At 31.0% G+C, this 24,034-nt stretch overlaps 7 protein-coding genes across 16 annotated transcripts; 4 read left to right on the forward strand and 3 right to left on the reverse strand.

Moving 5' to 3' along the window:
• The first annotated feature begins 75 nt into the window (after positions 1–75).
• On the forward strand, positions 76–2,604 carry LOC108742178 (6-phosphogluconate dehydrogenase, decarboxylating). Of its 2 annotated transcripts, XM_018477236.2 has the most exons (6): positions 76–344; positions 473–541; positions 675–1,402; positions 1,453–1,685; positions 1,957–2,230; positions 2,302–2,521. In XM_018477236.2, the coding sequence occupies exons 3-6, from the start codon at positions 709–711 to the stop codon at positions 2,502–2,504; spliced, it is 1,404 nt and encodes a 467-aa protein (XP_018332738.1). In that variant the 5' UTR covers positions 76–344; positions 473–541; positions 675–708; the 3' UTR covers positions 2,505–2,521. The 2 variants fall into 2 exon arrangements, with proteins under 2 accessions (XP_018332738.1, XP_018332737.1); XM_018477235.2 differs by lacking the exon at positions 473–541 and having other exon boundaries at positions 79–344; positions 2,302–2,604.
• Positions 2,605–2,770: 166 nt separating this feature from the next.
• Positions 2,771–5,481, forward strand: LOC108742177 (asparagine synthetase [glutamine-hydrolyzing]-like). Its single transcript, XM_018477233.1, has 8 exons — positions 2,771–3,143; positions 3,214–3,339; positions 3,415–3,652; positions 3,775–3,951; positions 4,036–4,211; positions 4,387–4,772; positions 4,917–5,093; positions 5,149–5,481. The coding sequence occupies exons 1-8, from the start codon at positions 3,018–3,020 to the stop codon at positions 5,432–5,434; spliced, it is 1,692 nt and encodes a 563-aa protein (XP_018332735.1). The 5' UTR covers positions 2,771–3,017; the 3' UTR covers positions 5,435–5,481.
• LOC108742180 (PDZ and LIM domain protein 3-like) lies at positions 5,472–15,065 on the reverse strand. Of its 4 annotated transcripts, none has more exons than XM_018477241.1 (8): positions 14,681–15,065; positions 9,928–10,076; positions 9,616–9,865; positions 8,724–8,870; positions 8,492–8,542; positions 7,879–7,967; positions 7,667–7,811; positions 5,472–5,842 (listed from the first exon to the last, which is right to left on the reverse strand). In XM_018477241.1, the coding sequence occupies exons 1-8, from the start codon at positions 14,735–14,737 to the stop codon at positions 5,519–5,521; spliced, it is 1,212 nt and encodes a 403-aa protein (XP_018332743.1). In that variant the 5' UTR covers positions 14,738–15,065; the 3' UTR covers positions 5,472–5,518. The 4 variants fall into 4 exon arrangements, with proteins under 4 accessions (XP_018332743.1, XP_018332742.1, XP_018332741.1 ...); XM_018477240.1 differs by lacking the exon at positions 14,681–15,065 and adding an exon at positions 11,660–12,043; XM_018477239.1 differs by lacking the exon at positions 14,681–15,065 and adding an exon at positions 10,280–10,939.
• On the forward strand, positions 5,627–18,400 carry LOC108742184 (ras-like GTP-binding protein RhoL). 5 transcript variants are annotated; one of them, XM_018477250.2, is made up of 7 exons: positions 5,627–5,715; positions 8,747–8,900; positions 16,882–17,011; positions 17,068–17,182; positions 17,243–17,360; positions 17,568–17,692; positions 18,293–18,400. In XM_018477250.2, the coding sequence occupies exons 2-7, from the start codon at positions 8,897–8,899 to the stop codon at positions 18,317–18,319; spliced, it is 519 nt and encodes a 172-aa protein (XP_018332752.1). In that variant the 5' UTR covers positions 5,627–5,715; positions 8,747–8,896; the 3' UTR covers positions 18,320–18,400. The 5 variants fall into 5 exon arrangements, with proteins under 5 accessions (XP_018332752.1, XP_018332748.1, XP_018332749.1 ...); XM_018477249.2 differs by lacking the exons at positions 5,627–5,715; positions 8,747–8,900; positions 18,293–18,400 and adding exons at positions 14,309–14,412; positions 14,523–14,753; positions 16,446–16,656 and having other exon boundaries at positions 17,568–17,811; XM_018477246.1 differs by lacking the exon at positions 18,293–18,400 and having other exon boundaries at positions 17,568–17,811.
• On the reverse strand, positions 18,089–19,412 carry LOC108742183 (40S ribosomal protein S8). Its single transcript, XM_025975133.1, has 4 exons — positions 19,303–19,412; positions 18,722–19,104; positions 18,428–18,557; positions 18,089–18,213 (listed from the first exon to the last, which is right to left on the reverse strand). The coding sequence occupies exons 1-4, from the start codon at positions 19,304–19,306 to the stop codon at positions 18,104–18,106; spliced, it is 627 nt and encodes a 208-aa protein (XP_025830918.1). The 5' UTR covers positions 19,307–19,412; the 3' UTR covers positions 18,089–18,103.
• A 407-nt stretch (positions 19,413–19,819) lies between these two features.
• On the forward strand, positions 19,820–20,495 carry LOC112904625 (60S acidic ribosomal protein P1-like). 2 transcript variants are annotated; one of them, XM_025975134.1, is made up of 3 exons: positions 19,820–19,931; positions 19,989–20,066; positions 20,189–20,495. In XM_025975134.1, exons 2-3 carry the CDS (start codon positions 19,995–19,997, stop codon positions 20,456–20,458), a joined length of 342 nt encoding a protein of 113 aa, XP_025830919.1. In that variant the 5' UTR covers positions 19,820–19,931; positions 19,989–19,994; the 3' UTR covers positions 20,459–20,495. The 2 variants fall into 2 exon arrangements, with proteins under 2 accessions (XP_025830919.1, XP_025830920.1); XM_025975135.1 differs by having other exon boundaries at positions 19,822–19,931; positions 19,978–20,066.
• A 2,108-nt stretch (positions 20,496–22,603) lies between these two features.
• LOC112903930 (40S ribosomal protein S8) lies at positions 22,604–23,915 on the reverse strand. Its single transcript, XM_025975119.1, has 4 exons — positions 23,806–23,915; positions 23,225–23,607; positions 22,931–23,060; positions 22,604–22,716 (listed from the first exon to the last, which is right to left on the reverse strand). Exons 1-4 carry the CDS (start codon positions 23,807–23,809, stop codon positions 22,607–22,609), a joined length of 627 nt encoding a protein of 208 aa, XP_025830904.1. The 5' UTR covers positions 23,810–23,915; the 3' UTR covers positions 22,604–22,606.
• Between the last annotated feature and the right edge of the window lie 119 nt (positions 23,916–24,034).

Here is a 24,034-nt window from a genome sequence, read left to right on the forward strand (position 1 = left end):
CTATGTGTGGTACATTCGTACAACTTTAGGAGGGGATGTGTACGTGTACATGGTCGTGGCACCATGGCATGTACAAAGTCCTTGGCAAAAACCAATATACCAATAACAAAATTCAGTTAAAAATGATTAGCGAATAACAGTATTCCTTGGTAATCATTTTATCGTAACGAAACATAGTAGATAAATGGAACGAGACGTTGATGCTGACCTTCAAGTCTCAATGTGACTTTGGAATATGCAATGGAATTGTAGTTGGAGCACATTTACATATATTCAACAAGTATAATCCCGTACCTCGTAGTTGTTAATAAAATCCAGAATAATACACAAAAAATGGCCGAAAAGTAAGTTATATTAATTTAAAATTTAATCGCCTATTTGGTGTTTATATTTATTACAAAATTCACTTGTCATTTCCTTTCAATTACTAGGGATATTAAGTAATTTTCGATTTTATTTGATGTTTTTATAGTGCTACTCAAATTGATTCAAATGTTAAAATAATTACAAAGAAAGTATGTTTTACTGCAAAATAAGTATGGTAAGTTTATATTCTGAAGTGGTTTTCTTTTTTTTTTTGCACTGTTAAATATAATATATGGTTCATCTTTTTCAAAATACTAACTAAAAAGTATTTATTAGTTAACCCACAATTACATAATAATTTTTTTTAGAAAGGGAGATATCGGATTAATTGGTTTAGCTGTAATGGGACAAAATTTAATTTTGAACATGGCCGACCATGGTTTTACTGTAGTTGCTTATAATAGAACTGTGGAAAAGGTACACGCGTTTCTCTCAAATGAAGCTAAAGGAAAGAGCATCATTGGTGCAGTATCAATTGAAGATCTTGTGTCTAAATTAAAGGCACCAAGACGAATTATGCTTCTTGTGAAAGCAGGAAATGCAGTCGATGCTTTTATTGATCAATTACTTCCATACTTGAGCAAGGGCGATATCGTGATCGATGGAGGAAATTCTGAGTATACAGATACCCAAAGACGTTGCAAGGAATTGGAAGAAAAGGGCTTAAGATTTGTTGGAGCAGGTGTGTCAGGAGGCGAAGATGGAGCACGTTATGGACCCAGCTTGATGCCTGGTGGTCATTCAGAAGCATGGCCTCATATCAAATCAATATTTCAAAGTATTGCCGCTAAAGTTGATGGACAACCATGCTGCCACTGGGTAGGGTCTGATGGTGCAGGACACTTTGTTAAAATGGTTCATAATGGTATTGAATATGGTGATATGCAATTGATAGGCGAAATATACCATTTGATGTTGGCAATTGGACTCGATCAGTCTGAAATGGCCTACATTTTTGAAGAATGGAATAAAGGAGAATTAGACAGTTTTTTGATAGAAATCACCAAGGATATATTAAAATTCAAAGATGCTGATGGTAAATGTATCAACTATTTAAAAATATGTTGTTAATTAAGTTTAATTTAGGTAAATATCTTCTCCCAAAAATAAGAGATGCAGCTGGTCAAAAAGGAACAGGAAAATGGACAGCAATTGCTGCATTAAATTATGGAGTTCCCGTGACTCTTATTGGGGAAGCCGTCTTTAGTCGATGTCTATCTGCTTTAATTGATGAAAGACAAACCGCCAGTGCTCAACTTCCTGGACCTACGACTAAGTTCAGCGGTGACAAGCTTAAATTCTTGGAGGATTGTCGTCAGGTTAAAAACTTACCTGTTAAAATTTAAATTTTATCTTAATAATGAACTTGAGTAATTCGATTTATTTATTAAAATAGAATTCGATTTATTTCTTTAAATAAACAGAACACTCAAAAAAAAATAAAACTAATATTGATTTTGATATAGTTTTACCAGAAATGTTAGTTTTACACAGTCCTATCTGCTCAGCTACATGTTCAATTTTTTCTGTTTTTTGACATTGAAATTACCGAAATTCCATTATAAATTTATAAAATTTAAAATATTTCAGGCGTTGTATGCAAGCAAAATAGTTTCATATGCCCAAGGATTCATGTTATTGCGGGAAGCAGCGAAAATGTATAATTGGTCTTTAGATTATGGTTCCATTGCTTTGATGTGGAGAGGGGGTTGTATTATTAGATCAGTATTCTTGGGACAGATTAAAACCGCTTTTAGCAAAGACCCTACACTGAAGAACCTCTTGTTTGCCCCCTTCTTCAAAGAAGCCATTACTAAAGCACAAAGTGGATGGAGAAATGTTGTATCAACTGCAGTAAATATTGGTAAATCCGAGACATTCCTATCTTAGTGCTTCCAAATTGAAATGAAATCGACCCTTCTATTTTTGTTACAGGTGTTCCTACTCCTGCACTGAGCACTGCTCTTGCATTTTATGATGGATACAGATCGAAACGTCTTCCTGCCAATTTACTACAAGCACAAAGAGATTATTTTGGAGCTCACACATATGAGTTACTCGGACAGGAGGGTAAATTTATTCATACAAATTGGACTGGGCGTGGTGGAAACATATCAGCCAGCACATACCAGGCTTGAAACATTTAAGGAAAAAGAGGCACGGTTTTGGGAACAATTCATTAATGATATGTTAAATCACTAAAATATTGTTTATAAACAAAGAACTTGTTATTTGTCATTGTCTCTATTGTGGTGCCTTCCCGTTTATTCCTGTTACTATTAATTCTTTTTATTATGAAAAATTACCAAAATCAAACTAGTTTTTATAACATTCTATTACTTTGAGTATGTAAGATTTGCACCTATACGATAAGTTGGTTGCATAAGCATAACATTGAAAACACCATACTTATCTACTATAGCTATAATTATTAAGTATTATTAATTAATTGTGAATTTTACACATTCCGTATTTTTAGATTTTGCGATAAATGCTATGGCTGGCGATAAAGTCTACAAACACGTTGGCACCACGCGCTTGCATTTTAACGTTGCGTTTACCCTTTTACGTAAAGTCGCATAACTTGAATATAGTACATTTCGAGCAGTTCTTTTTTGTAGTAAGTTTATAAAAAGCTAAATTTTGAAATCATGTGTGGAATTTGGGCGGTTTTTGGCATTCAGTGTGACTTGAAAGAATGCTTTTTAGCATCTTTTACAAAAATTAGTAAACGAGGCCCTGATGCATGGAGATTAGAGTGTGATAGGAGAGTAAAGGTAATTTATAATTCTACTTTCAAGATTGTGCATTCCTATTATTTGAAAATATTTAATAGATTTTTGTTAGGATGCGACTATTGGTTTCCATCGATTAACAATTGTCGATACACTACATGGTATGCAACCTATGAAATTACATGCTTATCCTTTTCAAGTTCTTATTTGTAACGGAGAACTGTACAACTGTAAAAAGGTAGGTATATAAATATCTTATTTATTTATAAACCAAACTAAACAATGCAATTTATATAATATAATTAAATTTTAGCTAGCTAAGGAAGAAAATTTTGTGTATGAAACAAATAATGATGTTGAATGCATTTTGCATCTGTACAACAAGTACGGTATAGAAAAATGCGTGAAAAATTTAGATGGAGTCTTTGCATTTTGTATTGTCGATGTGAAGAAACAAGCTGTTTATATAGCAAGAGATCCATATGGTGTTCGACCATTGTTTAAAGTGACTGGTGCAAATAAAGTGTTAGGTATATCATCTGAAGCTAAAGGTGAGTCAAAAGAACAGAATTGTTATTCATATTTTTACTGCAAAAATTAATGATTTTTAAGAGAAATACAAGAAAAATACTTGCACAAACTTTTCCAAAATGTAACAGTGTTTGGTTTGCAGGTTTAGTGAACCTATATAAAGAACTTAATGAAGCTAATAAAATATTAGAACCATTTTCTCCAGGCACATTCGAAGAATATAAACTAATGGAGAATGGTACAGTGAAGTTTCTTAATAGTCAACGTTTCCACAAACCAACTGACACGCCTGTTTTCAAACCATTTCTATCCTACAGAGGTTTCATTTTTTGCTTTATTGTTCCATATTTACTGTTAATTGATTAAGTAATTGAACTTATCAGAAACTAATGTTGTTTTGTAGATTTTACTAAAGATGTATATGCAAATGTAAGAAATTTATTGACAATGGCAGTCAAAAAGCGACTTATGGCCGATCGTAGAATTGGTTGCTTGCTTTCAGGTGGTTTAGATTCGTCACTACTTGCAGCACTCCTTGTAGCAGAAACAAACAAAGCCAAAATACCGTACAAAATACAAGTATGTGCTATGCACTTCGTATTTTTTTTTTTGATTAATTACAACCATCAATGCAAATGTCTCTGGAGGCAATTTAGCCTGCACTTAAAATTGAATTAAAATTTGAATTTTGAATTGGAATTTATTACCAGAAATTAAATTTATACATGCATTGAATTAAGCATTTTATTTGCAGTCGTTCTCGGTAGGAATGAGCGATAGTCCAGACTTAATCGCAGCCAGGGAAGTTGCAGAATATATCGGTACAGAACACCACGAAGTAATTTTCACGGAAGAAGATGTTGAAGCGGTTTTAGACGATGTCATATATTACTTAGAAACTCCTGATATCACAACTGTTAGAGCATCTATAGGAATGTATTTGGTTTCTAAGTATATCTTAGAACAAACGGATACCACAGTATTGATCAGTGGTGAAGGTGCGGACGAATTAGCTCAGGGCTATATTTATTTTAGGGACGCGCCGGACCCGACGTCGGCTCATAATGAAAGTATCAGACTACTAAAGGACATCTACTTGTTTGATGGATTAAGAGCTGATAGAACTACATCGGCTAATAGGTAAACATTTTTACTTCTTTGTGTCATTTTATTTCTTCCTAAATAATGGTTAATGCTTATATTACAGCATCATTAAAATTATAATAGTTTAAAGTTGACCGAATAATTAACTTTTTATAATTTAGTAAACGACGTAATTCTTAGTTTAGAACTGAGGGTTCCATTCTTGGATCTGCAATTTAGTAGTTATATTTTAAATTTACCTGAGGAAATTAGACAGCCAAAAGACGGAAAAATTGAAAAATTTCTAATACGTTCTGCATTTGATGAAACAAGTTTGCTTCCTTCGAAAATTCTTTGGCGTCATAAGGAAGCTTTTAGGTAAAATAATTTAGAAAACGAAATAGTGTTAATATTTTAATGTCGATCATTTTAGTGATGGAGTCGCCTCAGAAAAGAAATCTCTATTTACAATACTTGCAGAAATCGTAGATAAACGAATGCCAGAAAAATTTGATGAAATAAAAGCTGCAGAAATGTTCCCACATTGCACACCTAAAACGAAGGAATCATTTTATTACAGGACTGTTTTTGAAAAACATTATCCATCTTTGGCAAACACACTCATTCCTTACTTTTGGATGCCAAAATGGATAAATGTAAATGATCCATCAGCTAGATTTATTACACATTACGCTGCAAATGTAGCAGAAATGTCATAGAATCAATTATATGAGTCAAAGCAATAAAACCAGGAAAATTCTTATTATGTTGTTATATTTCTATACCGTTAAACATTTATTTAATTACCACATTGCTCTTTGTATTCCAGACAATTTATTGTGGTCAGCTAAATCACGAAAAACTATTCGACTTAACCTCCATCGATGTGCAACGCCTCGCGGCCTAGAAGTTACAACACATCGCCCTTGAAGCCGTAAAACTGCAGAATCTCTAGGAAGATTTCCGATCTCCTCATCTGCAATGCATTGAAGTTCTGCTGGTAAGATATCATTTTTTCGCAGTGAATTAATTCGAAGACGAGTAGGAGCATATTCCTTTACTATGTTTCGACGTTTCACATCTCTTATCATACGGGCTCCAACATATTTTGTTCTTTCTTGCTGAAACTGTTATAATGCGTTTAAAAAGATTCAGATTCTAAAACAGTAATTGATAAAAATTTACTTTGGTTAGGAGGAGAAGGTTCTGAATGCCTAAGAATAGTCGATTTCCATAAATTAACATGATTTAATTAATTATCTTTCACTTATGCGGCTACGCTGTCGAAAGAGTGAGGTTAATACATAGACTAGGTTAACAAAATACTCCACAGATACTATCATGACAATTTCCATAGATTATAACTTCTCTCGTCAGACGAACCATAGATGAAAGATAATATATGTTTTTCAATCGTGTGAATCTCTGGCTCCCGATATAAATAATCCTCTGTTTTAAATTTTACCAATAAATTGTGTGTTGTTTGCTGGTTTTAAATACGTAAGTATCATAATTGGGCGTCCATTAATTATGTTAAGAAGAAAAGAAAATTGTTGTCGGTGCAGGTGGAAATTAAATACCAATTTATTCAAAAATTACTGAATATATGACAATTTAATTGACACCAATTGATTGCGTATCATCTGTGCTTGAAAACTGATCTAATATCGTAGGCGGAGTTTATATTGCATATAATACATAGACAAATACTACTATTTTTCATTGATATCACTAATACGCGTTCACCATTTGTAAATCATAGATAATAATATAATCATACTAATGCCATTGAAAATTTTAATATCATAATTATAACTAATAAATAATATAAAAATAATTCCGCTCATCTTAATAGTCCAGTCTTCAAGCACAAATGACACGCAATCATTTGGCGTCAATTAAATTAACATATCTTCAGTAGTTTTTGAAAAAATTGACATTTAATTTCCAACTGCACCCCAAACAATTTTCTTTTTTTTAAACACAAATAATGGACGCCCAATTATGATACTTACATACTTAGACCCAGCAAATGAGGAACAATTTGTTGGTTATGTTTTAGTTTCTGGATTAGTTATATCGGGCGCCAGATTCACACGACTGTAATTGTCTCTAATTCAAAAAATGGCATCTTCTAACAATTGAAAATGTTCATCTATTCATTATTCACTAAAAATTGGTAAACTATAGGGTAAATTCATTTAAATTAAAATAGGGATTACTACATATGTAAATAAAATTACTGGAACAAAAACATTAAACAATAATCGTAAGTGTAATCATGTTCGTTCTTAATGTAATAATTTATTTTATAATATGTATGTAGGTACAATTTACAGGAAACATTCCGCCTTTATTGCTTTCTTATTGTACGAATAATTTGCAGAAGTACAGAACAGAATAGCATTATTATTGTTAACTATAAACAATTTATTAAGTTACTAAATGTAAGCTGTCTTTTTCATTATTTCTGATCAAAATCGGTAAAATGTATAACTTAATAAATATACCTAAATGTGTAGGTATATATAGATTGTCTGGTGTAGTCTCCAATTAAAACGGACATGTATATATATATTATACGATAATGTGTTAAATAGGTGCAGTATCACAAAATAGTATCGAAGAAAATAATATCTTATACGTAGAATTACATACTTATTACATATGCATCGGTTGATTGATATATTATTATGTACACGTATAAATCTATATATTTCTGTTAAATATTCAAATAGTACGAGAAACTGTTAAAAATCTGATTCGGGCAAAACGCTTAGCATCAACCTTCTAAAAGAGTTACTTTGTATAATCCTTTCCTCAGGTACACCTAGTTGATTTAAGTCGTTGTGTTTCTGACCGATATTATGTTTCTGAAAAGTCAAAAGTATTGTACATATACCAGACACCAGATAAAAACAAATAAAACCTCGAATCACTTTTTAAATTACCTTCGGTATATCAACCTTATTCGGAATATATATTTTTGAATGCGGAGGTACAGTCACTTCCTGGTATTTGTCGCCAAGTTGTTCCTCTTGAATTGCCTTGTAAATTTCACTTTTCGTGGGATCATATTTAACCGCTCTTCTCCTCCTATAACACAAAAAATTTTTGAATATGAGCACATACTTTTCTTGCAGTTAAGTACAGGTACACTTACGCCGGAAGGCCTGTTTGTTTTTGAATCGTGTCCGCAATTGCCGATTCACTGTAGAGGCCTATTGGTGAATTAAACTGCTTGTGAACTATCTAAAAGAACATGTATTTCAAAAGAGTACATGAAAATTTGTATATTTGTAAAGTAATATGAAACATTAGAAAATGCAAAAGTAGTATTGTTTAACAAATATATCAATGTGTCAATATCGAAGTGAAAAAATAAATATTAAAACACAATCTTGGCGATATTAGAAATAGTTAAGTACCCTACAAGTTTATTTTTGTCCACTAGAATCGTAGCAAACTGATAATAAGGATATTAAGGAAAGTTACAGTACATTATGAATAAAAAACATCAAGCGTACATCCTATATACTGTTCAGTTTTTTATTCATAATATTACAATGTGGAGTTTTATAAATCAAGTGCCTGAAGAAAATCTTACAATTAAAAGATAAAAAAGAAAAGAAACTTGTAATACGTATTAACAAATAACCGGTTCGATTTAAACAAGACAATAAATTAATTAGAAGAGAGTGAATGACTTAATATCGTTCGCCGTGTTCACTTTTCACCCCCTAAATTTTAATACGTAATATTTTTTAATACTTTACCTTGCCTCTTTCTTCGTCCGGAATTATTTTCTGCAAAACCGAATCTGCTACCTATAAAAATACAAATTAGCATTCTGAATAACTTGTTTCTAACATACCATTTTGCGCAAACAAGCAATTTTTTTAATCGTTATAATTCATATCGATTACTCACGTATAAATTTTGTGCAGACCGATAACACAATAAAAAAAGTAAATTGTACATTATTTAAATAACGAAAAGGTTACTTACCTTTTTTTTCAAAATATTTTCAGTTTCTAGGTGCATTGGAGGGGCTCTTACAGATGGATTAGGATGATGACGCAAATAGGATTCGGTCGGGGCCTGTTCACGTTTTATCTTTGCACCAGGAAGAACAAGTGGCGTAGTACGATAAGGCTGAAAATGGAAATTTTTATCTACTGATGGGTATATTAATGCATTATTTATATTTTAATAATAGCAGGTATGTTAGGATCTGTTTCAGTTTAACAGAGACGTGTTACATACATTAACACATTCATATCTTTATTAATTATTGTTTTTATTTTTTAAGCATATTATTCCGTTTCTAAAATCATATTTAAAAAGCGAACAAATCAGTTTAATTTATATTATATGTTGCTTGGATTTATTTGCGAAAATAACGAGCGATTGTACCAGACCTACATTTAGATTTCTAAAAATAATCTCAAACCTAAAACGTTGGTAAATACTTTGCAAAATTTAGCACCAGCAAAATTTAAATACGGTTTATTTATATATTTTTTTTAATTATTTCGTACATTATGTAATCATGCAATAACTAAGTACCTATTTGACGTTAGTTGTCAAGTTTAAAATCAAGAATCTAAATTTGGGTGTTTTAAAATACAACATATTTATACACGGCCTGTGTTAACTGAGTGCCATTTAATGCAAAAAATAATTAAACTTATTGACGATTCAGAAATAAAATCTCTGACTGTTAATAAATAAAAAATTGAAATTGAAATTGTTTTGTTAGAAACTACTTGTTAGCAGATAATTCTGTAAATTCTAAAGAAGGTACAAAGTGGCGAAACAATTGTCAAGGACATCACGAGTAGAGTTTTAATTTTACATTAGAATAATTTAGAACATTGATTAATAAAATCCAGTTCACCTGTCTGTCTACGTGGACATCCAAGTTGTGTCGATTATGTTTCAGCGCGTTTCTACCGTTAGGCAGAAATTGCATGTCGTATTCAATCATTTCTTCAAACGGCGCTCCTTGCGTAGGGGTTAGGGCTGTTCCTCCTCTCATATAATCGCTTCCGCTTTTTGGGGATAAGTGGGGAGAAGCTGGCAAAGGACTGTACGTTCTAGAACTGTGTAAAGAAGAATCGCCACTTCCGTAATAAGGATGATGTTCTCTGTGAATTAATGACAAAATGTTTAACATAAAAGTGTAAAAAAAGGTTGTAACAGCACTCACCTCTGAACGGCAACTTTTATTTCGTTATCCGAATTTCTGAACAAATTCCGTGCGTCCTGTTGTCTGATGTCGCGAGAATCATAATTATTTATTTTCGTTATTATGTCACCCCTTTGCAAATGATTCGCTGCTGGCGTTCCAAATCCAACCTAATAAACAACTTTTTATTAAACTAAACAAAAAGTTGATTACGAAATTACATTATATTATTAATGCTTAAATGAGTATTTTTGTTGTTAAAAATATGACAAAGGACTTTATATTATGACCTTGCACCTGTTTTCTCCGTTAACTATTTTATTACATTAATATTCTATCAATAATAAAATATTCTTTTTTATTACATACTTACTCGAGTTACTGTAATCGGCGCGTTAACGTCAGCTCCACCGATAACACTAAAACCCCAAGGAATAGATGCATTTTCTCTTTTCAGGGTAATTAAAAATTCACGTCGCCTTCTACCCATATTATTTTATTACAACAACGTTATTTATATTATTTAAGTTAATCAATGAATAGGTAATTAATACTTTTTATTCCATGTTTATGAAACAGTTTGTATTTGTAGATCGTGTCTTGAAAATAATGAGAATAAAAATAAATTATGTATTTTAAAGCCAAAAAGTGAGTGAATATCGAGATAGATAGGTGCAGGATAATCAAAATACTATTTTTGACCTACAAATTTCCTCTTATAAATAGCGAATAATTTTCAAAACAATGAAACGGATAATTAATTCGTTCACAGTCGAATGTTTTTTTTTTGCGATATTCGTGTTACTAGAGCTACCACAATAATATTATTGTAAATTTTAAACAAATGACAATTTAGGTATGTATATTGTTTACAAGTTAGTTATTGTTAGATAAGTTCTAAGTTGTTCTATTTTATTCTCACTTATTGTTGGTTTTGAAAACTATTAAGATTAAAAAAAGAAAAATGAAAAACGGTATATCACAATACGACACACTATTATGATGTACATATACAATAAGTACAAGTGATAAGAGAAATTTGCACTGTTAAGAAAGAATAATGCAAGGATAAAAGAGTCAACTTATTTGAATAAATAGTGCAGTTGGGAGTTTGCCACCCCTGCTTCTCTACTGGCATGCAAGTTTTAAAAATAGCGAAACTCATCGTCAGCTGGTGTTGAATTTTAAATGCGGGTATGTATTATGTATAGAACAACTTCATCTGACGTAAAAATACATGCATACACAAAACTTTACATACGTATCGTATAATAATAAAAATGTAACATACGGTAACTATCCAGTTAAAGTTATGTGTTTGCAGATTACATCGATACATTTTGTTTAATTATATAATGTGAAAGAGCAAGTCAAACAAAACTGTACGTTTTGAATGAAAACTGCGTAAAATTCGTTTATATATTTTAGATGAGAATGAACCAAAAAATTTTGTAAAATCTTGATGCCTAATAGTGAGAAGGTCAGGTACATTGAAATGATGCAATTATATTACAATATGTTGTTGTTTAATTGAAAATGTAGCGTTCATGAAAAAGGTGTGTATATTAATGAAATTATCTCTCTGTTTTTTTTAGTTACCATTAGATGGTTGATGAGTACAATAAATAAATGAATTAATAGGGAAACAATATTCAGTTGAGAATTTGAAGCATATCACGTAGTACCTAATCATTATTAGTTAATTCTATCAGAACAAGAGTAGTTGAGTATAAATGCGTAAACGTTTCTGTACCTTTTTTTGCGATCTTATAGGCCAAAATGACGGTCTTTGGAGTGACGAAGTTGACATTTTCACTTTTTAAACGGTAAAGCACAAGTAAATGGTATTTTTGCTGAATTTGAAAATAATTACAGTATTTTTATGGAGGGGCGTTTTCTAGGCCAAAATTTATATTTAGAATGTTTATAAACGACATAACAGCGTTTCTGTTTGACGCCACCAACGCGTCTCCGTACTGACTCTTATACTACTTTTCACAAAATTTACAATTAGATGGTCGTCTGTTAACATCTTTTAAAACAGTTTTGCAATGTGGATGATAATAAGTTAATAATGTCCACTACCTACGTACTATTTTACAACAAAAACCTCCACTTTTCAATAATTTACCATTATAATAATATGAAATAAAAGTATTTTGTTTTTTTATCACCTTATTTATTGTTATAAATGCAACTATAATTTCGGTACAAGTAGATATCCATTATCAAATGTTTCACACAATTGAATGTTCAAAACAATTAATGTACCATTTTTCCTCAAACTACTTTGAATACCTATTCAATTTTATGAATCGTTTGACACGAAAGTCGTTGCATTTGTAATAATAAATAACGCGACCAAAACGATAATTTTTCATTTCGTCTCTATAAAACACCAATCGTCCCTATTTTACTCTACGCTTCACCTATTTGGTCTCCTACCTACTCATACCTAACACTAATCGTAAGATTAAAGTCTATTCAATATAAGTTTCTCAGATTTTTACCATTTAAATCAGACTCGCCTCTCCATCCGTTCACGCATATCTACCGCGACATAGCTCTCAGATTCGGTCTAGCTGATATCAAATCCCTATATAAACTCGAGTCCTGACTAATGTTTAAAGTAACAAAATTAATCTGCTTCGAAGACAACATTACCTGTCTCTTTTCAGAGAACAAACGTACAGTCTCAGAAATGTTCCCAATCTCAATAAACTGTACTCGGTATTTAACAGTTTCTTTTAGATTGCGTAGAGGAGGGAATGAGCTTCCAATATTCTTAAACTTAAGAGTTATGTTGCTTCTGTGGGAACAACTGTTGCCAAAAACTAGTATTTTAGAATTTTAACTATTTGCGCATTACAATTAAGTGCAACTACGTTATTTTTTATACTCTCTTATATTTATATATAATGTATATATAGTACAACTTTTGTGAAAATAATATTTTGTATTGGGGTCATTTCTGTATTTTTCTAATAAATAAATAATGCAGTTCACACAGATAATAATAATAATATAACGGTATGTGATTTCCGTTCTATAACGCTTTTATCCAATAAACAGTAAATGTAAAATAAAATTGGCGTTTTAACATGATTTGTGTACAAAGGGTGCATCACATCACGTGTTCGATTATTTTTTTAATGTGGACTGTAATAAAGTATCATTACACTAACAAAAGCAAAATTGTCTTATTCATTATATTTTCTTAATAATTGCTGCCTTTTTTTTTTATACTGAAATGATGAAGGAACAGCCTTTATATTCGAAATGTTTATGCAAAACTTTCCATTATATAGTTGGTTAACAGAGATTATATGCGCTTCGATTCAGTTTTGAACGAAAAGATTATTATTTATTTGAATATATCGCAAATTAATAATGATATTTGAAATACTTTTTCGAATATTTGAAATGAACAAAAGATAAAGTAGGAATATATCTATAAATATATATATATATTTGTGTGCATTGCATGATAACATGTATGACGTGATTTTCTTTATCTAGAAATACATACACGCCTTTGGTAGAAGTATCTACATCAATGAATAGGTAATTAATACTTTTTATTCCATGTTTATGAAACAGTTTGTATTTGTAGATCGTGTCTTGAAAATAATGAGAATAAAAATAAATTATGTATTTTAAAGCCAAAAAGTGAGTGAATATCGAGATAGATAGGTGCAGGATAATCAAAATACTATTTTTGACCTACAAATTTCCTCTTATAAATAGCGAATAATTTTCAAAACAATGAAACGGATAATTAATTCGTTCACAGTCGAATGTTTTTTTTTTGCGATATTCGTGTTACTAGAGCTACCACAATAATATTATTGTAAATTTTAAACAAATGACAATTTAGGTATGTATATTGTTTACAAGTTAGTTATTGTTAGATAAGTTCTAAGTTGTTCTATTTTATTCTCACTTATTGTTGGTTTTGAAAACTATTAAGATTAAAAAAAGAAAAATGAAAAACGGTATATCACAATACGACACACTATTATGATGTACATATACAATAAGTACAAGTGATAAGAGAAATTTGCACTGTTAAGAAAGAATAATGCAAGGATAAAAGAGTCAACTTATTTGAATAAATAGTGCAGTTGGGAGTTTGCCACCCCTGCTTCTCTACTGGCATGCAAGTTTTAAAAATAGCGAAACTCATCGTCAGCTGGTGTTGAATTTTAAATGCGGGTATGTATTATGTATAGAACAACTTCATCTGACGTAAAAATACATGCATACACAAAACTTTACATACGTATCGTATAATAATAAAAATGTAACATACGGTAACTATCCAGTTAAAGTTATGTGTTTGCAGATTACATCGATACATTTTGTTTAATTATATAATGTGAAAGAGCAAGTCAAACAAAACTGTACGTTTTGAATGAAAACTGCGTAAAATTCGTTTATATATTTTAGATGAGAATGAACCAAAAAATTTTGTAAAATCTTGATGCCTAATAGTGAGAAGGTCAGGTACATTGAAATGATGCAATTATATTACAATATGTTGTTGTTTAATTGAAAATGTAGCGTTCATGAAAAAGGTGTGTATATTAATGAAATTATCTCTCTGTTTTTTTTAGTTACCATTAGATGGTTGATGAGTACAATAAATAAATGAATTAATAGGGAAACAATATTCAGTTGAGAATTTGAAGCATATCACGTAGTACCTAATCATTATTAGTTAATTCTATCAGAACAAGAGTAGTTGAGTATAAATGCGTAAACGTTTCTGTACCTTTTTTTGCGATCTTATAGGCCAAAATGACGGTCTTTGGAGTGACGAAGTTGACATTTTCACTTTTTAAACGGTAAAGCACAAGTAAATGGTATTTTTGCTGAATTTGAAAATAATTACAGTATTTTTATGGAGGGGCGTTTTCTAGGCCAAAATTTATATTTAGAATGTTTATAAACGACATAACAGCGTTTCTGTTTGACGCCACCAACGCGTCTCCGTACTGACTCTTATACTACTTTTCACAAAATTTACAATTAGATGGTCGTCTGTTAACATCTTTTAAAACAGTTTTGCAATGTGGATGATAATAAGTTAATAATGTCCACTACCTACGTACTATTTTACAACAAAAACCTCCACTTTTCAATAATTTACCATTATAATAATATGAAATAAAAGTATTTTGTTTTTTTATCACCTTATTTATTGTTATAAATGCAACTATAATTTCGGTACAAGTAGATATCCATTATCAAATGTTTCACACAATTGAATGTTCAAAACAATTAATGTACCATTTTTCCTCAAACTACTTTGAATACCTATTCAATTTTATGAATCGTTTGACACGAAAGTCGTTGCATTTGTAATAATAAATAACGCGACCAAAACGATAATTTTTCATTTCGTCTCTATAAAACACCAATCGTCCCTATTTTACTCTACGCTTCACCTATTTGGTCTCCTACCTACTCATACCTAACACTAATCGTAAGATTAAAGTCTATTCAATATAAGTTTCTCAGATTTTTACCATTTAAATCAGACTCGCCTCTCCATCCGTTCACGCATATCTACCGCGACATAGCTCTCAGATTCGGTCTAGCTGATATCAAATCCCTATATAAACTCGAGTCCTGACTAATGTTTAAAGTAACAAAATTAATCTGCTTCGAAGACAACATTACCTGTCTCTTTTCAGAGAACAAACGTACAGTCTCAGAAATGTTCCCAATCTCAATAAACTGTACTCGGTATTTAACAGTTTCTTTTAGATTGCGTAGAGGAGGGAATGAGCTTCCAATATTCTTAAACTTAAGAGTTATGTTGCTTCTGTGGGAACAACTGTTGCCAAAAACTAGTATTTTAGAATTTTAACTATTTGCGCATTACAATTAAGTGCAACTACGTTATTTTTTATACTCTCTTATATTTATATATAATGTATATATAGTACAACTTTTGTGAAAATAATATTTTGTATTGGGGTCATTTCTGTATTTTTCTAATAAATAAATAATGCAGTTCACACAGATAATAATAATAATATAACGGTATGTGATTTCCGTTCTATAACGCTTTTATCCAATAAACAGTAAATGTAAAATAAAATTGGCGTTTTAACATGATTTGTGTACAAAGGGTGCATCACATCACGTGTTCGATTATTTTTTTAATGTGGACTGTAATAAAGTATCATTACACTAACAAAAGCAAAATTGTCTTATTCATTATATTTTCTTAATAATTGCTGCCTTTTTTTTTATACTGAAATGATGAAGGAACAGCCTTTATATTCGAAATGTTTATGCAAAACTTTCCATTATATAGTTGGTTAACAGAGATTATATGCGCTTCGATTCAGTTTTGAACGAAAAGATTATTATTTATTTGAATATATCGCAAATTAATAATGATATTTGAAATACTTTTTCGAATATTTGAAATGAACAAAAGATAAAGTAGGAATATATCTATAAATATATATATATATTTGTGTGCATTGCATGATAACATGTATGACGTGATTTTCTTTATCTAGAAATACATACACGCCTTTGGTAGAAGTATCTACATGTACAATTATGGAGTAGTAATAATTTATTTACAGAAATAATAGTTATTGGATATTCGTTACTGCACCAAATCATTTTAGCAGTTTAAAGTAATTAAAATACACAAAATAATATTTATACATGTATGTATGTAACATACCTATTGCAGTCTTTTTAGAACATTCATCAGTAATCAAAGTAAGTGTCAGGTGCTTGCCACATTAATGAACCATTATTTTTATAAGTAGTTGTATTATTATTATAATATGAATTATATTAAAAATGTTTTGCGAATTATAACGTTGCTCACTAATTATTCTTAATTATTACCTAATATGCTGGTACTTATTTATAAAAACAAAATTTATGAAACTAAAAAAAAAATACAATAGGTACGTACAACTTTTTTCACGTTTATTTTAGCAATGCCAGATCAAGAAATAAAAAATAAACCTTTTAAAATAACCGTGGTCGGTGATGGTATGGTTGGAAAAACTTGTCTCTTAATTTCTTACACAAGAAACGAATTTCCAGAGGAATATGTTCCAACAGTGTAAGAATTTTTAATTATTACGACGGTAAATGCATTTAAAGAAATATATTTTATAGTTTCGATAATCACAGCGAAAGTATATCTGTAGATGGAAACGATTACTGTATAAAGTTATGGGATACAGCTGGACAAGAAGATTACCAACGTTTACGACCTCTTTCCTATCCTGGTGTACGGAAATGTAAACAAAAAAACATTTCAATGGAAATTTTTCACCAATTATTTTTTTAGACGAACTGCTTCCTGGTTTGTTTCTCAGTATCGAGTGAAACTAGTTACGAAAACGTACGTAATAAATGGGTACCTGAAGTACGTCATTACATGCCTCACGTTCCCATAATTCTAATAGGTAATTGTTCGTTTTTGAAAGCCTTACAAATATTCGTCTCAACCTGCCCGAATGAAAATTCATATTCAGTAAAACTATAGTATAACATAAATGTTCATGAAATCGCCTGACTGAGGAAACAAATATTTGACAAATTCTTACTGTTTATAAATCGTTTACAAAAAATCTAATTACAATAATTTATTGATTACACTAAAATTATTTTAGCAACAAAAATCGATCTCAGGGACGATCCAAATAATATATGCTTGACTGAAAAGGAGGGAAAATATTTAAAAAAGAAAATACAAGCAAAAGCATACCTAGAATGTTCAGCAAAAACTGGATTTGGAGTAAGAGAAATATTTGCAGATGCCGTTCGGATGTGTTTAATAAATGAAAATAAATCAAAACAACGATTTTGTTGTCTCATATAAGACTTGACAATGAATAGAAATTTCATTTCTCTAAATTTGTTGTTCTATTGTGATAATTTCATAGGATCAGAAAAATATACTATTTTGTAGTTAAGCACAAAGCATCTCAGCATGACAGACCAATGGTTAAAATAAAACCTATGTAGCACTCACTTCAACTAAGAAGAAACCTTTTACCCTAATTATTGAACTTAAATATTCCTTAAATCTTACTCTTTTTAGAAAAGAAATCAATTTTAAAGAAATAGGGACTAAACATTTTCCCCTAATATCAACATCATTCACAAGAAAAGAATAGAAATAAACAAAACATACTTCCCATACATTTTATTTAGCTTTTTTGGATTTTATTTTTCTCATATAAAACTCGAGCTCCTTTCCTTCTAAAACATAACCATCAGCACGCCCACACTGACCTGGTCTTGAAGACAAGCATGCTAGATAAAAGAAAAAACAATACAATTATAATGTTATTACATTTCATTAATGCAGTGCTAATTTTTTCTTGTTTTTCAGAGTAACTATGACAAAGCAAATCACTGAATCAGCACAAATCAAAACGATTAAGTAAATATTAGATTCTCCCTTGTAAATATCATCATATAAAAATTCCAATAAAACGAAAAATCATTAAAAATTATCATTTCTTACCTAACAGACGTCCAGTCTGAAATTGTTCTTCTAATGCAGGTTCTACTTTAGCAGTTTTCTGTCTTACTTCATACTTCTTAGCAACTTTTTTACTACGCTTTTTATTCAAAACAGCTTCCTCTGCTTCTGACTACAAATAATTCTCAGTGGTTAATTCAACATTAATTGCATTTTTTATTTTTTTTTAATTCAATGTTCAGGCAATCAATATCGTAATCATAGGTAAAATTCATATGACACGCATGAACTCATCATATTTCTGAATTCATATAAATGGTATATATGTTTACTCACCAACTTCGCCCCTTTTTTGCGACCCAACGGTACAACGTAATGACTTTCGTACCACTGCCTAAATGGTGTGGCATCAATGGTGACAATAGCATTCTTTACCAAGGTTTTTGTACGCACCAGTTCATTATTACTAGCATTGTAAACAACGTCAATAATACGAGTTTTGCGTGCTTGTCCTTCAGAACCCCATGCAAAATTTCCTGTATCTAACCGTAAAGCTCTATACTTAATGTTTCCACCTCGAGTTCTCACATGATGTATTCTTCTAGAGCCCAGCTTAGTGTTAGCAGCCGGTCGACCTAACTCAAATTTCCTTTTCTTCCTTAAAGGTTTCCGTTTTCCACCGGTGGCACGCCTTTTATGCCAGTGATCTCTACTTATACCTAGGTAAAACAATAAAGCGAAATTAAAACGTTCAAATTTAAGGTTAAACCACAGATCGTTCCGAAAAGATAATCTAGGAAATAATTATTGCAATAAAAAAGTCAACATTAATAGAATAATGTTGCTAAACTGTATTGTGTCGATGTTTTGTGTAAAAGATGATTAAAAAAGATAATTTTTAGTAAATATCTCCTTACCCATATTTGCAAATCAGACGTTACGCGAATTAAAAGAGAGAAATCACAGAGATGATAATAATAATAACATTATTATTTCCACCTATAGAAAAGCTGTCAATTTTCATATAGAACTTCATATGGAATTGACCCAAGGTTGTTAAACTTGTGGGTGTACTCGCCCAAGCTGACTTACGATTTAATGAAATTATACGTAGATTAATTGACAAGTGATTTTAACGACTGCTGGCAATAAAGAAACCTTTTAACCTTACTTCGTGAATTTGTTACTTTTCGTTTTATCTGTCTGTAAGTCTCATGGAACACATCCTATTTGTCTGTAGCATAAATTCTAACTTCGTTACTTAAAAAACTTCTAAAAACTTCAAAAATTAAATTTATTTAAATTTATATTCATGGAGTTAGGTTACGCGAGGTGGGGACAGACCTCCAGTGATTTCTCTTTAACCTACTATGATCGTATCTATGACACACTAATCATATCAGTGGTGTCAGTCGGTGTCAATCATCTATGGTATCAACCTATTATCTATGGTGCCAAGTTATGGTCAACTGTGTTTTGTTAACTTGTCGTATTCCAATTCCGGGAGCGTTCTTCAAGTAGTTATTAGTGGCTTGTGAGGTACTTGGTAGGTCCAGTTAATAGAAAATTAGTTTATTATAAATTCAAAAAAGTATATTTTAAGGAAACAATGGCTGTTGTTGCTGAACTTGCATGTGTGTACTCTTCCTTAATATTAGCAGATGATGATGTTGCAATCACGGTAAGGTTAAAAATACACATTTTCAAATTTATCTCGCTCACAATTAACCATCGCACTTTGAGTCGTTTAATAGCTTTTGTGTTTTTAAATCAGTTTCATATTTAAGTTATATGTTTTTCTAGAGCGAGAAAATTCAAACCATTTTAAAAGCAGCCAATGTTGATGTGGAGCCGTATTGGTCTGGCTTGTTCGCAAAAGCTTTAGAAGGGATAAATATAAAAGATTTAATTACCAAACTTGGTTCAAGTGTAGGAGCTACTTCTGTGGGACAAGCTGCCGTAGTTAGTGCTCCAGCTGCTACGGAGAATAAGAAAGAAGAAGCTAAAAAAGAAGAAAAGAAAGAAGAATCTGAAGAGTCGGATGATGACATGGGTCTTGGCTTGTTTGATTAATACAGACACAATTAAATAAAAGTGTTTCTTTTATAAACTAAGTGTTTTTATTGTGTTGTTTAAGTGAAATGTGGTGAAGAAGTATTAATTTTCTCATAGGTTTGTATGTATTTGAGATTATATTGTGGATTTGCCATGTAATAAATATGTGGGATTTACAATAGAGAATATACCTAACATGAAGATATATTTAAGGCAAATACTGATACAATAGCAAATATCTACAAAGTTTCGATATAAGGGAAAACTTAAAGTTAAATTAAACTTTCATCTGTGCACATTTTGACAAATTATTTAATTAGGAGCTTACAGTCAAAATTTTGTTTAAATCAATTGTACAGTTAACTTCCGGTTATTCGATTGTGAATTATGGGTAAAATATGAAACAATTGTGAAATTGTGTGAATTTTAGAGCCAATNGATCTAGACACTGTGAAAATACCACAGCCCGAAGCTGCAATTGATTCATCAGAGTGTCGTTTGAATCTTCTCGATCACATAAATTTCGGTCAAAATCTGGTCGAAGCTAGACTTGACGTTTTAGAAAAGAAAATGCAATACTTTGATGTTGTCGGCGACAACGAAGAAGATGATCATGTACACATTTGTCGTACAATAAAAATGCTTTTGAGAGACCTCTTACTTCTACAAGATTTCGGTCAGAGTAGTAGCCTCTAAGGTAATAGTAAAATATAATATTTCAATCAGATTTAATAGTTTTTATATATTATTTTTAATTAATTGCTTATGTATTCATATCTATTCCCTTAATGATTAGTTTTTGTTTGAAATGTATATGTAGCAGCCTTTTAGTTTAATCGGCTGTTTCACAAAATGTTTGCATTTTTCGTGAAATGCGTTTTACGACAAGGCAGCGATTAAAGTAATTATGTATTTTATGTTTTTACTTCAATAAAAATGTTAAAAATATTAGGTGTTTTATTCTGTTATGCATTGTATTTATTTATACATTAGTAAAAGTACAGTTGTGCATAGACATTTAAATACATCGTAGTCGTCTCACCGATCCCCAGGGGAAAGTAACAAAAGTTTTACATGCAGTACCAATCCATTCCGTTAACCATCAGTTACGAACGTTCTTGCTTCTTTTGTTGTATATAATTTATACTCGGTACATCTGTAATTATTTATTTCCTGCAACAACTACTGCTGGATTTTGGATCCATAGTAGAATAAAGATTAGGGCTGTAGGGCCGTGGTGTAAGTGAACTATTCTGTGTAGACGTTTCGTCGGCTACTGCGGCTGACATCTTCAGTGGTAGTGCTGCGTTGAAAGCCTTTGTTCTTATAATGAAATAATGAATAAACTAGAGTATTATTATTATGAAATTTTGCGTTGAGCACTTCGAAAATTTGCGTTTTTGTATTAGGAGAGCATAAGTTGCATAAGGTCGTTTCCCGCGGTTTACTTTTGTAATTAGTGTTATTATTATTTTTTTCTTGGACATGAATTTAAGGTGCGTTCATTTTGATGATATCAAGAATGTGAATCTATTTTAAAATGATCCAAACATAAATATTGACCTTAATTCAAGCAATAAAGACAAAATATATATCACAGTGGTATTTTATTAGCCATAGTTTATGATTTTGCTGTAAACTATTCAAAAACTTGAGGAAAAATATAAACAATGTAAATGATAAAGTTTTAGCATTATTGAACACAACTTATTTGACGTTTAGTTATGCATCGTTTAATGTAATAGGTGACGTCCATTAGGTGATGTTTACGTTTTTCAGTGCAATTTAAAAGAAAATTGTGTGAAATTTTGCATTTATTCCTCATTTACACAATCGTTATCTAGTATTATACATAAATGTTAATCAAGTGAAAAGTTTAAACCAATTACATATGTTTTTCGGAGTATTGTCGGCTATATTTAGTAAAGTTCCTGCACAAGTTCAACTTCTACCAATTTGTTGTTAGTTACAGTTGAAAAATGTTATATTATAAAATAACATGAGGGACATTGAGGGAGCTCCACGCAAGGACAAAATGGACAGAAGCAACTGGTGAGCATTTTGCAACCGTCATTCTTAAAATCCTGCTTTTACTTTTATTTGAACTAGTTCTTCCCGCTTATCAGTCACGGTAAGCTCGAAACTGTTAGCGCGATTGCTTCNATTTTATTTAGCTTTTTTGGATTTTATTTTTCTCATATAAAACTCGAGCTCCTTTCCTTCTAAAACATAACCATCAGCACGCCCACACTGACCTGGTCTTGAAGACAAGCATGCTAGATAAAAGAAAAAACAATACAATTATAATGTTATTACATTTCATTAATGCAGTGCTAATTTTTTCTTGTTTTTCAGAGTAACTATGACAAAGCAAATCACTGAATCAGCACAAATCAAAACGATTAAGTAAATATTAGATTCTCCCTTGTAAATATCATCATATAAAAATTCCAATAAAACGAAAAATCATTAAAAATTATCATTTCTTACCTAACAGACGTCCAGTCTGAAATTGTTCTTCTAATGCAGGTTCTACTTTAGCAGTTTTCTGTCTTACTTCATACTTCTTAGCAACTTTTTTACTACGCTTTTTATTCAAAACAGCTTCCTCTGCTTCTGACTACAAATAATTCTCAGTGGTTAATTCAACATTAATTGCATTTTTTATTTTTTTTTAATTCAATGTTCAGGCAATCAATATCGTAATCATAGGTAAAATTCATATGACACGCATGAACTCATCATAATTCTGAATTCATATAAATGGTATATATGTTTACTCACCAACTTCGCCCCTTTTTTGCGACCCAACGGTACAACGTAATGACTTTCGTACCACTGCCTAAATGGTGTGGCATCAATGGTGACAATAGCATTCTTTACCAAGGTTTTTGTACGCACCAGTTCATTATTACTAGCATTGTAAACAACGTCAATAATACGAGTTTTGCGTGCTTGTCCTTCAGAACCCCATGCAAAATTTCCTGTATCTAACCGTAAAGCTCTATACTTAATGTTTCCACCTCGAGTTCTCACATGATGTATTCTTCTAGAGCCCAGCTTAGTGTTAGCAGCCGGTCGACCTAACTCAAATTTCCTTTTCTTCCTTAAAGGTTTCCGTTTTCCACCGGTGGCACGCCTTTTATGCCAGTGATCTCTACTTATACCTAGGTAAAACAATAAAGCGAAATTAAAACGTTCAAATTTAAGGTTAAACCACAGATCGTTCCGAAAAGATAATCTAGGAAATAATTATTGCAATAAAAAAGTCAACATTAATAGAATAATGTTGCTAAACTGTATTGTGTCGATGTTTTGTGTAAAAGATGATTAAAAAAGATAATTTTTAGTAAATATCTCCTTACCCATATTTGCAAATCAGACGTTACGCGAATTAAAAGAGAGAAATCACAGAGATGATAATAATAATAACATTATTATTTCCACCTATAGAAAAGCTGTCAATTTTCATATAGAACTTCATATGGAATTGACCCAAGGTTGTTAAACTTGTGGGTGTACTCGCCCAAGCTGACTTACGATTTAATGAAATTATACGTAGATTAATTGACAAGTGATTTTAACGACTGCTGG

Source organism: Agrilus planipennis, unplaced genomic scaffold (assembly GCF_000699045.2).
Source record: "Agrilus planipennis isolate EAB-ADULT unplaced genomic scaffold, Apla_2.0 scaffold283, whole genome shotgun sequence".
Lineage (NCBI taxonomy): Eukaryota > Metazoa > Arthropoda > Insecta > Coleoptera > Buprestidae > Agrilus > Agrilus planipennis.